Below are 16,499 nucleotides of genomic sequence, written 5' to 3'. Positions count from 1 at the left end.
CATCCTTGTTCTAGTTGTCACTATTTTTCTAACCATGCTGTTTTTTCTAGCCACCTCTGATGATGCATTGCTGTGTGGCACGCAAAAAGTGCTTTCATCAAATGCACTAGATGGCAGTATTGTCCTGTTTAAGAGTGTCACAACATTGCTGTTTACGGCAGACGAACTGCTTTACGGTAGACAAAAACGTGACTGCTGTTGTTGTGTGTTGTTGCCGCGCTGGGAGGACGTTAATGAAACTGCCTAACAATAAACCCACATAAGAAACCAAGAACTCGCCCTCCATCATTCTACAGTTATAACGTCATTGGGCAGGTACGCTGTTTATATTATGTGCCTGAATTTCGGGATATTTTCGGGAGAAAATTTGTCCCGGGAGGTTTTCGGGAGAGGCGCTGAATTTCGGGAGTCTCCCGGAAAATCCGGGAGGTTTGGCAAGCATGGCTACAGTTTTCATCTTAAAGATCTGAAAAAATGATTTGGGAATGTCCCGATGGGCCAGATTGAAAAGCTTAACCAGCCCAGGTCTGCTCCAACCGGTTCCTGCCCTTCCGCCACATGGCAGTCTTTTCCCGGACTTTGTTCTAATCCAGCACCATTGATCATGCATGCAGAAAGTCAGCCTACAGGATAGGTGCGAGGCCCTGTCCTACATACTGGTCCCTCGCTATGGTCCACCACTCGCACCCTCCCCCTGGTCTGCCTCACACAATCTGCACTCACCAGCAAAAGCCCCGGTCACACATATTCCACAGCCCGAGTCCGGTCATCTTTGGATCATATTCGGCATATGAACACAGCAGGTGCATTTCACCCAACACAATGATTGGTTGAGCTTTTTCCGAGGCAGCTGAGGCAAATGTCGGAGCGTCTCAGCTGACCAAACGGTCGAGAGAGTGGCTGACGTCGAGCTAATGCTGCTAATCTCCCGCTTTGGCTGGTTATCGGTTGGTCTGTCACATGCCTGGGACACAAGAGGGGTCCAGTAAAGACTGGAACGGGCTTAGATCAGGTTGAACTTTTGGCAGTGAAATGATTGGGAGTGGTGTTTCGGGCAAGAAGTATTAGGATGGGAGGTGGGTAGCTGGTAGATGGGGGTTGCTGGAGGGTTTGGACAAGACGGGAATGACAGAGAGGTTCTCAGAAAGAGTGGGGGGTTGGTCAGTGGGATAGTTGCTGGGATTTACATGACGTCACGTCCGGGTCATTGAATATGCGTGGTGGTCAATGCAGCGTCTGTTCTCAGTGGGTACTAGGCGCCATTTAGCCTTTCTCCAAGAAAAATGCCCTATGTTTGCGTTGTTTGCCTTGTTTTCGTCAGTACGGACTGTTCAAATCGCGAAAAGGATAAATGTTTTCTTCAGAGTTCGGGAATGACAGAGAGGTTCTCAGAAAGAGTGGGTGGTTGTCAGTGGGATAGTTGCTGGGATTTACATGACGTCACGTCCGGGTCATTGAATATGCGTGGTGGTCAATGCAGCGTCTGTTCTCAGTGGGTACTAGGCGCCATTTAGCCTTTCTCCAAGAAAAATGCCCTATGTTTGCGTTGCTTGCCTTGTTTTCGTCAGTACGGACTGTTCAAATCGCGAAAAGGATAAATGTTTTCTTCAGAGTTCCTCGAGAGGGAAAGGGCGGAAGATTTTACAAAAAATGACGAGAAGGAGGAGATCTTGCCCCAAGTGGAGGAGTTCAAGTACCTCGGAGTCTTGTTCACGAATGAGGGAAGAGTGGATCGTGAGATCGACAGGCGGATCGGTGCGGCGTCTTCAGTAATGCGGACGCTGTATCGATCCGTTGTGGTGAAGAAGGAGCTGAGCCGGAAGGCAAAGCTCTCAATTTACCGGTCGATCTACGTTCCCATCCTCACCTATGGTCATGAGCTTAGGGTTATGACTGAAAGGACAAGATCACGGGTACAAGCGGCCCAAATGAGTTTCCTCCGCCGGGTGGCGGGGCTCTCCCTTAGAGATAGGGTGAGAAGCTCTGTCATCCGGGGGGAGCTCAAAGTAAAGCCGCTGCTCCTCCACATGGAGAGGAGCCAGATGAGGTGGTTCGGGCATCTGGTCCCTAGGGAGGTGTTTAGGGCACGTCCGACCGGTAGGAGGCCGCGGGGAAGACCCAGGACACGTTGGGAAGACTATGTCTCCCGGCTGGCCTGGGAACGCCTCGGGGTCCCACAGGAAGAGCTGGACGAAGTGGCTGGGGAGAGGGAAGTCTGGGCTTCCCTGCTTAGGCTGCTGCCCCCGCGACCCGACTTCGGATAAGCGGAAGAAGATGGATGGATGGATGGATGGATGGATGGATGACGAGAAAAGTGCCAAGCACTCTAGTCCAAGGGAGCAGAGTCGAAGAAAGTACAAGGTTGCAGTGATCACTTTGTTTGATATATTCTTGGTATTTTCCAGTGAAGTATTATCTTGATGGCAGCACGGTGGAAGAGGGGTTAGTGCGTTTGCCTCACAATACAAAGGTCCTGGGTTCGATCTTTCTGTGTAGAGTTTGCATGTTCCAGGTACTCCGGCTTCCTCCCACCTCCAAAGACATGCACCTGGGGATAGGTTGATTGGCAACACTAAATGGTCCCTAGTGTGTGAATGTGAGTGTGAATGTTGTCTATCTATCTGTGTTGGCCCTACGATGAGGTGGTGACTTGTCCAGGGTGTGCCGCAGCTGAGATAGGCTTCAGCACCATCCAGAAAAAATGGATGGATGGTATTATCTTGATATTGTTTGTATTTTCGTTTTTAACAAACAGAAACAAACACGTGAGGGTCAATGGTACTTTGTCAGGAAAGGTAACTTCTACGTCTGCCCTCTGGTGTATTTTGTACACAAACGTGTCCCATGACAACGGAACAAGAATCAAATAAGGTGATGATTCAGGAATTGTTAGTTTGCAGTCACGGCTGGCAGCAACCTGAAATGCAACCTTACCATGCACATTTGTCCTGGAGAGACTTGATACCAATGTCCTTGACAAAGAAGTTGTAGACCTTCATGCTTTTCAAATGTTTTATCCGTTTTGCCGTGTAGAATGACGCCTGGAGCACAAGATAGTTTACTATGTCTGGGAACGCCACCGACAGATAATCCTTGATATCACTCAACAAATCTGTTTTTGATCAAGTACAGGGATCTATTCAATGCAGCGTCTGTTCTCAGTGGGTACTAGGCGCCATTTAGCCTTTCTCCAAGAAAAATGCCCTATGTTTGCGTTGCTTGCCTTGTTTTCGTCAGTACGGACTGTTCAAATCGCGAAAAGGATAAATGTTTTCTTCAGAGTTCTTCGAGAGGGAATCAAGAAGGGTGGAAGATTTTACAAAAAATGACGACAAAAGTGCCAAGCACTCTAGTCCAAGGGAGCAGAGTCGAAGAAAGTACAAGGTTGCAGGGATCACTTTGTTTGATATATTCTTGGTATTTTCCAGTGAAGTATTATCTTGATGGCAGCACGGGTTAGTGCAGTCTGACTCACAATACAAAGGTCCTGGGTTCGATCTTTCTGTGTAGAGTTTGCATGTTCCAGGTACTCTGGCTTCCTCCCACCTCCAAAGACATACACCTGGGGATAGGCCCCTCCCACCTCCAAAGACATACACCTGGGGATAGGTTGATTGGCAACACTAAATGGTCCCTAGTGTGTGAATGTGAGTGTGAATGTTGTCTGTCTATCTGTGTTGGCCCTGCGATGAGGTGGTGACTTGTCCAGGGTGTGCCGCAGCTGAGATAGGCTCCAGCACCATCCAGAAAAAATGGATGGATGGTATTATCTTGATATTGTTTGTATTTTCATTTTTAACAAACAGAAACTAACACGTGAGGGTCAATGGTACTTTGTCAGGAAAGGTAACTTCTACGTCTGCCCTCTTGTGTATTTTGTACACAAACGTGTCACATGACAACAGAACAAGAATCAAATAAGGTGATGATTCAGGAATTGCTAGTTCGCAGTCACGGCTGGCAGCAACCTGAAATGCAACCTTACCATGCAAATTTGTCCTGGAGAGACTTGATACCAATGTCCTTGACAAAGAAGTTGTAGACCTTCATGCTTTTCAAATTTCTTATCCGTTTTGCCGTGTAGAATGACGCCTGGAGCACAATCAATCAATCAATCAATCAATCAATGTTTATTTATATAGCCCTAAATCACAAGTGTCTCAAAGGGCTGCACAAGCCACAACGACATCCTCGGTACAAAGCCCACATAAGGGCAAGGAAAAACTCACCCCAGTGGGACGTCAATGTGAATGACTATGAGAAACCTTGGAGAAGACCGCATATGTGGGTAACCCCCCCCCCCCCTCTAGGGAGACCGAATGCAATGGATGCCGAGTGGGTCTAACATAATATTGTGAGAGTCCAGTCCATAGTGGATCCAGCATAACAGTAAGAGTCCAGTCCACAGTGGGGTCAGCAGGAAACCATCCCGAGCGGAGACGGGTCAGCAGCGCAGAGATGTTCCCAACCGATACACAGGCGAGCGGTCCACTCCGGGTCCCGACCCCGGAAAGCCAGCACCCCATCCATGGCCACCGGACCTGAGTGTCTCCACCTCCACAAGGGATAGGGGGGAGCAGAGGAGAGAAGAAAAGAAACGGCAGATCAACTGGTCTAAAAAGGGGGTCTATTCAAAGGCTAGAGTATACAAATGAGTTTTAAGATGGGACTTAAATGTTTCTACTGAGGTAGCATCTTTAACGGTTACCGGGAGGGCATTCCATAGTACTGGAGCCCCAATAGAAAACGCTCTATAGCCCGCAGACTTTTTTTTGGGCTCTGGGAATCACTAATAAGCCAGAGTTCTTTGAACGCAGATTTCTTGCCGGGACATATGGTACAATGCAATCGGCAAGATAGGATGGAGCTAGACCGTGTAGTATTTTATACGTAAGTAGTAAAACCTTAAAGTCACATCTTAAGTGCACAGGAAGCCAGTGCAGGTGAGCCAGTATAGGCGTAATATGATCAAACTTTCTTGTTCTTGTCAAAAGTCTAGCAGCCGCATTTTGTACCAATTGTAATCTTTTAATGCTAGACATAGGGAGACCCGAAAATAATACGTTACAGTAGTCGAGACACAAGATAGTTTACTATGTCTGGGAACGCCACCGACAGATAATCCTTGATATCACTCGACAAATCTGTTTTTGTTCAAGTACAGGGATCTATTCCATTGTATAGTTAAATTTTTGGCTCGTATCGGCTTTTTGCCAGACGATCTAGGTCCGTTGCGTACTAAGATAGTTCCTTACTTTGATGTTCTGCCTTTGAGATCCTGGTGTATGCAAGTATCTTCCATTTGTTTTGTACTTTTGCTACCTCACCCTTGTTTTGTTGCGACTTTTTCTGGCCATATTTTTTAGTTACCCTTTCTCCCAAGTAGTATTGCTTCGCTTTTTCTTGGTGGACTATTTACTGTTCTTTCCCAGTTTTTGCTTCTGTTGTACTTTCTCTCTTGTTTGCTTTTTGTTGTACTTTGTGTTTCTTCCAAGCCTCATGCTTCACTTTTTGTTGGGACTTTCTTTTTTTGGGCCATTTTTCCTTGTCAGCTTCTGTGGAATAAACCCTTTGTTTTGTTGTGAAACTGATCTGCCTTGCTTCTTGGGTTCCTGCCTCACGACTCCTGAGAGAAATGTCAACATTCAATTTGCCTTTGGTTCAGTAACTACAAAAATCATTGTTTATAGTAAAAAATAAATCTGTGACGCTGCCGCATGTCGGCTGTTGACGTGAACCCAGGATGCAAAGTGCAAGCAGGCGGTCTCTGCTCGGGTACCAGGTAGAGGAAAAGTAACAAGTGTAGCAGGAACTCAGAAAGCAACAAAACACTGACTACGTTTCCATGCACTAATTTAGTCTGATGTCTATAATAATTAGTCTCAAAAGAAGCATTCTACAACCCATGGAAACACCTTCATACGATCGAATGGCTTTTGAAAAGTCGGCCTGACACACCTAGATTATGCGATTGACCAGAAAGGTACCACAACATACTGTCATGTTTTCCAATATCACATGACCTCTCTCTGCTGATTTGCTGGGACAAATCACATGATTGGAATATGGTTCTTGCACATCAAAGGGATTCAAGGATGAGACGAGGAATGTCAGGTTGAACATGATTGCATCACAATGCATAATAGGAGAATAGAATAGAATAGAATGGACTTTATTGTCATTATATTTGCATATAACGAGATTAAGGACTCCAACTTAAGGTGCGGTAGTGGGAACAAGTATGGGGTAAAAATAAATTACACAAGGGGTAATAAAGAAAAAACTAGCAATTGAAATAAACAGACTACTACCCAATAAAAATAGTAAGCAATCCTGTACAATATACAAAACACTATAGAAATACAAAATACTGTACAATATACAGAACAAGACCAGAGTACCGGAGTAATAAATAACAATCAGTGTCGGATGTATTGCACTCGAAGGGTAATATTGCACAGTAGGGTATTAGCAGAGGTGGGTAGAGTAGCCAGAATTTGTACTCAAGTAAGAATACTGTTACTTTAGAGATTTAATACTCAAGTAAAAGTAAGGAGTAGTCACCCAAATATTTACTTGAGTAAAAGTAAAAAGTATGTTGTGAAAAAACTACTCAAGTACTGAGTAACTAATGAGTAACATACACACACATATCATATATATATATATATATATATATATATATATATATATATATATATATATATATATATATATATATATATATATATATATATATATATATACAGTATATAATTTATATTTATTTATTTTGCCGTTTTTGTTTACATGTTAAAGATGTTTTAATGAATATACATGCATGTTTAACACATATAGATTCCTTTCTTTCATGAAGACAAGAATATAAGTTGGTGTATTACCTGATTGTGATGACTTGCATTGATTGTAATCAGACAGTAGTGATGATAACGTCCACATTTTCGAATGGAAGAGAAAAAAAGTCTTCCTTTCTGTCCAATACCACATGAAAGTGGTTGGTTTTTGGCATCTTATTTGTCCAGCTTCCATATTTTGTTTTTATACACTTTACAAGAAATACATTGGCGGCAAACTCCGTAGCTTGCTAGCTTGTTTGCGCTGGCTTTCGGAGACTCTTATTTTGAAAGCGCAGGCGCGATGGAGCGGCACTTTTATTGTGAAGACAGGAACTGTGCAGTCAGTCTTTAGGCTTTTGACGGGAAGTACGGTTGAAATAAAAAAAAGGGTCTTTTTTCCTTCACATTTTTGATTGATTGATTGGAACTTTTATTAGTAGATTGCACAGTACAGTACATATTCCGTACACTTGACCACTAAATGGTAAGACCTGAATAAGTTTTTCAACTTGTTTAAGTCAGGTCATGTGACCCCTGGCTCTGTTTGATTGGTCCAACGTCACCAGTGACTGCATCTGATTGGTGGAACGGAGTGAACGTCACCAGTGACTGTATTTGTTGAAACGCGGGCACTATGAAGGTCTGTCTGACAAACCAAAACAAACAAAGCGTGCATTAACAGATCGATAAAGATTAGTAGCGAGTAGCGAGCTGAATGTAGATAAAAGTAGCGGAGTAAAAGTAGCGTTTCTTCTCTATAAATATACTCAAGTAAAAGTAAAAGTATGTTGCATTAAAACTACTCTTAGAAGTACAATTTATCTCAAAAGTTACTCAAGTAGATGTAACGGAGTAAATGTAGCGCGTTACTACCCACCTCTGGGTACTAGGGTAGGATATTGTATAGTGGTGAATTATTATTATAAGTTAGAGTTCAAGATGGTGACAGCTCTGGGAAAGAAGCTGTCTCTGAGCCTGTTTGTTCTGGCTCTGATGCACCTGTAGTGCCTGCCCGATGGTAGCAGGTCGAACAGATGGAAGCCAGGGTGTGTACTGTCCTTGGTGATGCTTTTTGCTTTGTTGAGGCAACGGGAGTTGTGTAAATCCTTCAGGGAGGGGAAGGGGGCAGTGATGATTTTTTGTGCAGACTTTATGACCCTCTGAATCGCCTGTTTGTCTGCTTCAGTGCAGCTGGCGTACCACACTGTTATGCAGTACGTCAGCAGGCTCTCGACAGCCGAGCGATAGAAGATCACCATCAGCTGCCTCTCCAGTCTGTTCTTCCTCAGCACCGTCAGGAAGTGGAGTCTCCGCTGGGCCTTCCGGATGACCGCAGTTGTGTTTTGGGTCCAGGAGAGGTCAGCAGATATGAGGGTGCCGAGGAACTTGAAGGAGCTGACTCTCTCCACCAAAACATAATAATGACGCAACTATAACCCTTTCAAATATCGTATTTGTCGTACATTTTTAAACATTGTCATTTAAATGTTGACTTTTAAATACTTTTTATATATTTATATTTTTATATTTAAATATAAACAAAACAAACAAATATTAATAAATACATACTCTGTTCTCAAAATGTTGCACTTGAATAAAAATCACAACAAAAAGCGATAAAGTAGGTTCTGTCTCTGTTAAACAGGGGATGGGGGACCCTCAACTATACACAATTCAAACAATAACATAACAAAAATAAATACTTTCTTGGCAGAAGAAACATCAAATATTGTTCTGGCTTCATAAGAGCCAGATTTCATATATTTCATAATATGTATTTAAAAATGTTTATCTTCTTCTATTATAATTTTTTAAACGTTTTAGAATGTTTTTTTTTAATAAATGCCATTCGGGTAATCAGTTGGTTTCACTTTCGGTTTGTGTGACATCACGGGAGTTCACTTCCCGTTTGAACAGACCTCCGCCTAAAAAATAAAAAAAAAAAATAAAAAATTAAAAATATAAATACATTAAAAATTAATTTTAAAAAATATATATAAAAATTAAATATAAAAAACAAAAAAACAAAAAAAAAAACACCTCCGCCTGTTAGTGATGTGCGATACCACTAGTTTTCTTTCCTATCCGATACTAAGTCAAGTTCAGGCTAGTATCGGCGATACCAATCCGATACTTTGTGCAAATATACCTAACACGTCTGCTAAAAGTTGGGTATTTTCAAATAATAACATGCATAGCCAAAAAACAACAGTAAAAATGTGAGAAAAATCAGCAAAAAATCGGAACGTAATAAGAAAAAGTTGACATTTTTAGACTAATAGATAATAATAATAATAATATACTTTTAACACAAAGTTTTGTCTGTTTTAATCAAAATGCCCCCTACTTGACCTTTCAGTATGCGGCCATTGGTGGAAAAATGTAGACACACCTAATCTAAAATATTACAAGCTCACAAAATAAATAAAATGACTTCAAATATAAACAAAATGTAGTTAGTTAAATAAAAAAACAAAAATACACTAACCTATGAATTCAACAATAACAACAACCCTAATAAACATTGCTAACATTAAAATGTTCGTACAGGCAGAATGTTTGACACACTGGCTTGTACAGTTAAAGAATCCTAGGAATATTTTTATTCTATTCTTACATGGGGAAAAAACAACAATAAAAATGTTTTAAAAAAGTGCAAAAAAATCGGTTTGTAATGAGAAAGGCTAATATGTTCTTAATAATAATAATAATAATAATACTAAGTCATCTGTAATACATAGCTGTCATGACTTGGTCCTGGGTGTTATCTTTTCCGGGATGCAACGGAAAGTTGGCTCGGGCGAGACGGGAATGTGAGTACATTTTTTATTTAAAGACTATAAATACAAAACAAGGAAGCAAACAAAAGGCGCGCACAATGGCGGAGAACAAACTATGAAACCAAACACTTGCACAAAGGCAAAAACTATGAACAACAAACAACACTAACTGTGGCTTAATAAACAAAAACTTACTTGGCATGGAACCGGCATGAAAAAAGAGCAGCAAGGATCATAAGCGTGTGGAGAGTGTGCATAAGCATAAATATGGAGATGTCGTCAGGACGACAAACTGAAAACAATGAACTTAAATACTATAGACATGATTAACGAAAACAGGTGCGTGACTCAAAATGTGAAATGCGTGACGTGATAGGTGAAAACTAATGGTTGCTATGGTGACAAAACAAAAGTGCACAAAAAGTCCAAAAACCAAAACGAACATGACCAAAACAAAAACATGATCACACAGACATGACAATAGCTGACACAATATCTGTTTGTAGCATTTTTTTAAATTAAAAATATATCAATATCAGTATGGCCCTTGGAGGAAAATGATTGGACACCCCTGAACTAAAGTATCAAAAATATCAATACTTTGATTTGAGGATCGATACTAGAGCATAAAGATCTGGTATCGACGGTCGATCCGCATGTCACTACCGTCTGTTTCAACTCGTCATGTCGATAACTTTGTGCAAAAACAGCACTTTTTGTTTAATATGAACACTGCATCTTAGTTGTTTGGACGGTAATGTCTTTGTACAACTTTAGATTGACGTTTATTAATGGGGAAAGACGTTAATGTCTCCTGTTTTCATGTTAACATTTAAACAAGGCATGCACATATGTCGATCATCCAGGCTGGCAAAGTTATCGGGTTCATTTTAATCTACTGTTTGATTAATTGGATTATTGATATTGGTCCAGGTCTACCTAACTGTCAAATCTTTAGAACTGCAACAATAACCATCTTGTTAAAAGAATGTTTGTGTCCACCATAAAGCACAGACATACAGGTAAAAACCAGTAAATTAGAATATTTTGAAAAACTTGATTTATTTCAGTAATTGCATTCAAAAGGTGTAACTTGTACATTATATTTATTCATTGCACACAGACTGATGCATTCAAATGTTTATTTCATTTAATTTTGATGATTTGAAGTGGCAACAAATGAAAATCCAAAATTCCGTGTGTCACAAAATTAGAATATTACTTAAGGCTAATACAAAAAAGAGATTTTTAGAAATGTTGGCCAACTGAAAAGTATGAAAATGAAAAATATGAGCATGTACAATACTCAATACTTGGTTGGAGCTCCTTTTGCCTCAATTACTGCGTTAATGCGGCGTGGCATGGAGTCGATGAGTTTCTGGCACTGCTCAGGTGTTATGAGAGCCCAGGTTGCTCTGATAGTGGCCTTCAACTCTTCTGCGTTTTTGGGTCTGGCATTCTGCATCTTCCTTTTCACAATACCCCACAGATTTTCTATGGGGCTAAGGTCAGGGGAGTTGGCGGGCCAATTTAGAACAGAAATACCATGGTCCGTAAACCAGGCACGGGTAGATTTTGCGCTGTGTGCAGGCGCCAAGTCCTGTTGGAACTTGAAATCTCCATCTCCATAGAGCAGGTCAGCAGCAGGAAGCATGAAGTGCTCTAAAACTTGCTGGTAGACGGCTGCGTTGACCCTGGATCTCAGGAAACAGTGTGGACCGACACCAGCAGATGACATGGCACCCCAAACCATCACTGATGGTGGAAACTTTACACTAGACTTCAGGCAACGTGGATCCTGTGCCTCTCCTGTCTTCCTCCAGACTCTGGGACCTCGATTTCCAAAGGAAATGCAAAATTTGCATGGTTGGGTGATGGTTTGGGGTGCCATGACATCTGCTGGTGTCGGTCCACTCTGTTTCCTGAGATCCAGGGTCAACGCAGCCGTCTACCAGCAAGTTTTAGAGCACTTCATGCTTCCTGCTGCTGACCTGCCCTATGGAGATGGAGATTTCAAGTTCCAACAGGACTTGGCGCCTGCACACAGCGCAAAATCTACCCGTGCCTGGTTTACGGACCATGGCATTTCTGTTCTAAATTGGCCCGCCAACTCCTCTGACCTTAGCCCCATAGAAAATCTGTGGGGTATTGTGAAAAGGAAGATGCAGAATGCCAGACCCAAAAACGCAGAAGAGTTGAAGGCCACTATCAGAGCAACCTGGGCTCTCATAACACCTGAGCAGTGCCAGAAACTCATCGACTCCATGCCACGCCGCATTAACGCAGTAATTGAGGCAAAAGGAGCTCCAACCAAGTATTGAGTATTGTACATGCTCATATTTTTCATTTTCATACTTTTCAGTTGGCCAACATTTCTAAAAATCCCTTTTTTGTATTAGCCTTAAGTAATATTCTAATTTTGTGACACACGGAATTTTGGATTTTCATTTGTTGCCACTTCAAATCATCAAAATTAAATGAAATAAACATTTGAATGCATCAGTCTGTGTGCAATGAATAAATATAATGTACAAGTTACACCTTTTGACTGCAATTACTGAAATAAATCAAGTTTTTCAAAATATTCTAATTTACTGGCTTTTACCTGTATTTCCAGATTAAACAGCAAGTGCACTTTTCTCCCAGTGAAAAGGTTAAAAGAAATGCTGCGTAAGGAGAAGTTTTCCACCAGATTCATGTTAGTTTGGCCGCAAATGCCCAATCTTCCATCCACCTTACCAGGGCCGGCCCGTGGCATAGGCCGTATAGGCAAATGCTAAGGGCGCCGTCCATCAGGGGGCGCCATGCCAGTGCCACAAATGTTGGAGAAAAAAAAAAAAAAGTTGGTACTATTATTTCTAAATACAAAAAATAATCCCACGCTAATTAAAATGCAAAGTAAAGCCTATATAATAGAAATATTATTTGTTACAACATTACGCCCCCCTCATGGTGCGCCCCCTCCCTTCCCGTATCATGACTCTTTTTGGACGTCACCACATCAAAAAATCAACACAAGATGTCAAAACGGCCAAAACTGTCAGGTGCCCAGGGAAGAAAAAAGAGAAAGGAAGAGGAGGAGAAACGAGAAAAGACAGAGGTAACAGGTAGGTAACGTTAGCCTCCATGAAATTATTTGTCTGTTACAGAATGTGATAGTAACCTGGCTTTTTAGCATTAAGCTAATGTTACATGATTCGGCAATTGCTAATCAATAAATAGCTAGTTCTGTTTTAACGTCGGGTTAATATTGTGGAGGGGGCTAAATTGTTATGGAAAATAATAATGTAACGTTAGGTAATTACAGTACTCCCACCTTACATTCCTCAGGGACATTTGTATTAGATCTTTTAAGCAGGTGTTTTTTGTTTACATTGTTATTGCCTTCTGGTTAGCTAATGTTTGCCCTGCAGGTAATAGTCACTTTTCCACCCCTTTATATATTAGGTATAGTTGTAAGCCTAGTTGTTAAAGTGCACATCATTAATGTTAATTAAGCAATATGTATGTAAAAAATATTGTATTTCATATATTCATTTTTTATTTTTTGCATTCATTTATTTATTCATATTTTTTTTTTATCTTGTTAACTATTCTGATTGTTAATTTGCTTTCTTTAAGTAAAAAAAAAGGTCGAAGACAAAGCTATTCAGTTTCTTGTGAGTATATACACTTCACTGCCGATGTGGACGTCACCACATCAAAAAATCAACACAAGATGTCAAAACGGCCAAAACTGTCAGGTGCCCAGGGAAGAAAAAAGAGAAAAGAAGAGGAGAAACGAGAAAAGACAGAGGTAGCAGGTAGGTAACGTTAGCCTACATGAAATTATTTGTCTGTTACAGAATGTGATAGTAACCTGGCTTTTTAGCATTAAGCTAATGTTACATGATTCGGCAATTGCTAATCAATAAATAGCTAGTTCTGTTTTAACGTCGGGTTAATATTGTGGAGGGGGCTAAATTGTTATGGAAAATAATAATGTAACGTTAGGTAATTACAGTACTCCCACCTTACATTCCTCAGGGACATTTGTATTAGATCTTTTAAGCAGGTGTTTTTTGTTTACATTGTTATTGCCTTCTGGTTAGCTAATGTTTGCCCTGCAGGTAATAGTCACTTTTCCACCCCTTTATATATTAGGTATAGTTGTAAGCCTAGTTGTTAAAGTGCACATCATTAATGTTAATTAAGCAATATGTATGTAAAAAATATTGTATTTCATATATTCATTTTTTATTTATGGACAGAATTTCTAGGCGCAGTCAAGGCGTTGAGGGGATCCGGTTTGGTGGCTGCAGGATTAGGTCTCTGCTTTTTGCAGATGATTTGGTCCTGATGGCTTCATCTGGCCAGGATCTTCAGCTCTCACTGGATCGGTTCGCAGCCGAGTGTGAAGCGACTGGGATGAGAATCAGCACCTCCAAGTCCGAGTCCATGGTTCTCGCCCGGAAAAGGGTGGAGTGCCATCTCCGGGTTGGGGAGGAGATCTTGCCCCAAGTGGAGGAGTTCAAGTACCTCGGAGTCTTGTTCACGAGTGAGGGAAGAGTGGATCGTGAGATCGACAGGCGGATCGGTGCGGCGTCTTCAGTAATGCGGACGCTGTATCGATCCGTTGTGGTGAAGAAGGAGCTGAGCCGGAAGGCAAAGCTCTCAATTTACCGGTCGATCTACGTTCCCATCCTCACTTATGGTCATGAGCTTTGGGTTATGACCGAAAGGACAAGATCACGGGTACAAGCGGCCGAAATGAGTTTCCTCCGCCGGGTGGCGGAGCCAGATGAGGTGGTTCGGGCATCTGGTCAGGATGCCACCCGAGCGCCTCCCTAAGGAGGTGTTTAGGGCATGTCCGACCGGTAGGAGGCCACGAGGAAGACCCAGGACACGTTGGGAAGACTATGTCTCCCGGCTGGCCTGGGAACGCCTCGGGATCCTCCGGGAGGAGCTGGACGAAGTGGCTGGGGAGAGGGAAGTCTGGGCTTCCCTGCTTAGGCTGCTGCCCCCGCGACCCGACCTCGGATAAGCGGAAGAAGATGGATGGATGGATGGATTATTTATTCATATTTTTTTTTATCTTGTTAACTATTCTGATTGTTAATTTGCTTTCTTTAAGTAAAAAAAAAAGGTCGAAGACAAAGCTATTCGGTTTCTTGTGAGTATATACACTTCACTGCCGATGTGGGGGGGGGGGGGGCGCCACCTAAAATCTTGCCTAGGGCGCCAGATTGGTTAGGGCCGGGCCTGCACCTTACACTTGACCTTGCAGCACAGGAAGCCATGATTTTCCACTCTCACTAAAGCATCAAAACAAAACAAAAAAACATGTGACGAAATCGCCTGTTTATGCTCCCGTGGTGAGGGGTTACCGATGGTCGTGGTGAAAAGAGAGGCTGGCGTGTAGAAGGAAACATGTCAAAGAAATGTTGTGATGGGGCAATGACGTCAGCAGAGGGAAACACTAGCGAGCGCGCGCGCGCGCCACTGGCAAGCATGAATAGAGGCAAGCTCGGCGGCGCGCACCAGGGGGGCGGGGCTCCGAGGCCTGGCTTGGCGACAAGAGGGTGGGGGCGGAGCCTATCGCCATGAGTCCTCGCGTGTGTGTGCGTGCGCAGCCCTCCTCCTATTAGTCGCCCCACCCCCGAGTCTGGAGCAGCAAAGCGGCGGAGCTTCACTGGCTCTCCTCGGTGCGGGATATACAGCAGCGGAGAGCGGCATGGACACGGAAGGGAGCCCGAGCAGCCTGTCGTCCGGCACGGACAACTCCCCCCACGACCCATGGTAAAAAAAAAAAAAAAAAAAAAAATGGAAGAAAAAAAAAACAAGAAGCCAAAACGAACAACCGCCTTTTTCCCGCCCGTTTGCTTTCGACCCGGTCCGAGTTCACCTTGGACTTTTTAACGAGTTTGAGTCGGCGCCGAGACAAAAGACGAGCACGCTGGCGTGTTGGTAGGGTTAGGTGTGGGATGGACCCGCCACGGAGCTCCTCTCCTTTCCACCTCCATCGTCCTCCCCCGGGCAGGACACTATAGCCCGTCTTTTGGCCTCGTCCTCCGGGGGGGATTATACCCGCCGGCCCGTGGGGGGGGGGGGGGGGGGGACCTGGCAACATGGCCGATGCTTTCTGACTACTTTGATGATGATGATGATGATGATGATGCTCTCTCTCACACGACGCGTGGTGCTTGTAAGGAACACGCGTGTTGACTTACCGCTTGTCTTTCTCTCATTCAGCAAAATGTTCATCGGGGGTCTGAGTTGGCAGACGACGCAAGGTGAGATGTCCCGCATGCTACTTTATGCACACACACACACACACACACACATGCATGAGGTTGCATGAAAAAAAACTGCAAATAGTTCAATGCTTTTTCTGCTCGGCGAAGATCAGCTCTGAGGATTTAGACTTGCCGAGACGCGAGGATTAGCGTGGCAAACACACACTTGCGTGTCCTTTCCCCCCCCCCCCCGCACACTGTCCACAACACGTCTAATATGTAACGATCGATGATCCATTTCTAAGTTTACACATTGATGGCGTGTTGTTTATTCCCGCCACTATGCCCCCCCCCCCCATTTGGTGTTATACTGCCTGCAATGGTGTCCTTCCGAACAATAACAACAACAACAACAACAATCACCGCCAGCTTGGTTTGTTTGTCACCAATGCATATCAATGTTTATTTATACAGGTAAAAGCCAGTAAATTAGAATATTTTGAAAAACTTGATTTATTTCAGTAATTGCATTCAAAAGGTGTAACTTGTACATTACATTTATTCATTGCACACAGACTGATGCATTCAAATGTTTATTTCATTGAATTTTGATGATTTGAAGTGGCAACAAATGAAAATCCAAAATTCCGTGTGTCACAAAATTAGAA

At 42.7% G+C, this 16,499-nt stretch overlaps 1 protein-coding gene across 1 annotated transcript in view; it reads left to right on the top strand.

The window, feature by feature from the left end:
- The first annotated feature begins 15,231 nt into the window (after positions 1-15,231).
- The window catches only part of LOC133578065 (RNA-binding protein Musashi homolog 1-like), a 119,796-nt gene continuing 118,528 nt past the window's right edge, over positions 15,232-16,499 (top strand). The window contains exons 1-2 of the mRNA XM_061932216.2: positions 15,232-15,394; positions 15,848-15,888. Coding sequence (XP_061788200.1) covers positions 15,330-15,394; positions 15,848-15,888 — 106 coding nt within the window. The 5' untranslated portion in view covers positions 15,232-15,329. The remainder of the gene's footprint in view (positions 15,395-15,847; positions 15,889-16,499) is intronic.

This window comes from Nerophis lumbriciformis, linkage group LG38, assembly GCF_033978685.3.
Source record: "Nerophis lumbriciformis linkage group LG38, RoL_Nlum_v2.1, whole genome shotgun sequence".
Taxonomy (NCBI): Eukaryota; Metazoa; Chordata; class Actinopteri; order Syngnathiformes; family Syngnathidae; genus Nerophis; species Nerophis lumbriciformis.
The sequence above is the reverse complement of the archived record's forward strand: the minus strand, read 5'-3'. Positions and strand labels throughout refer to the sequence as shown.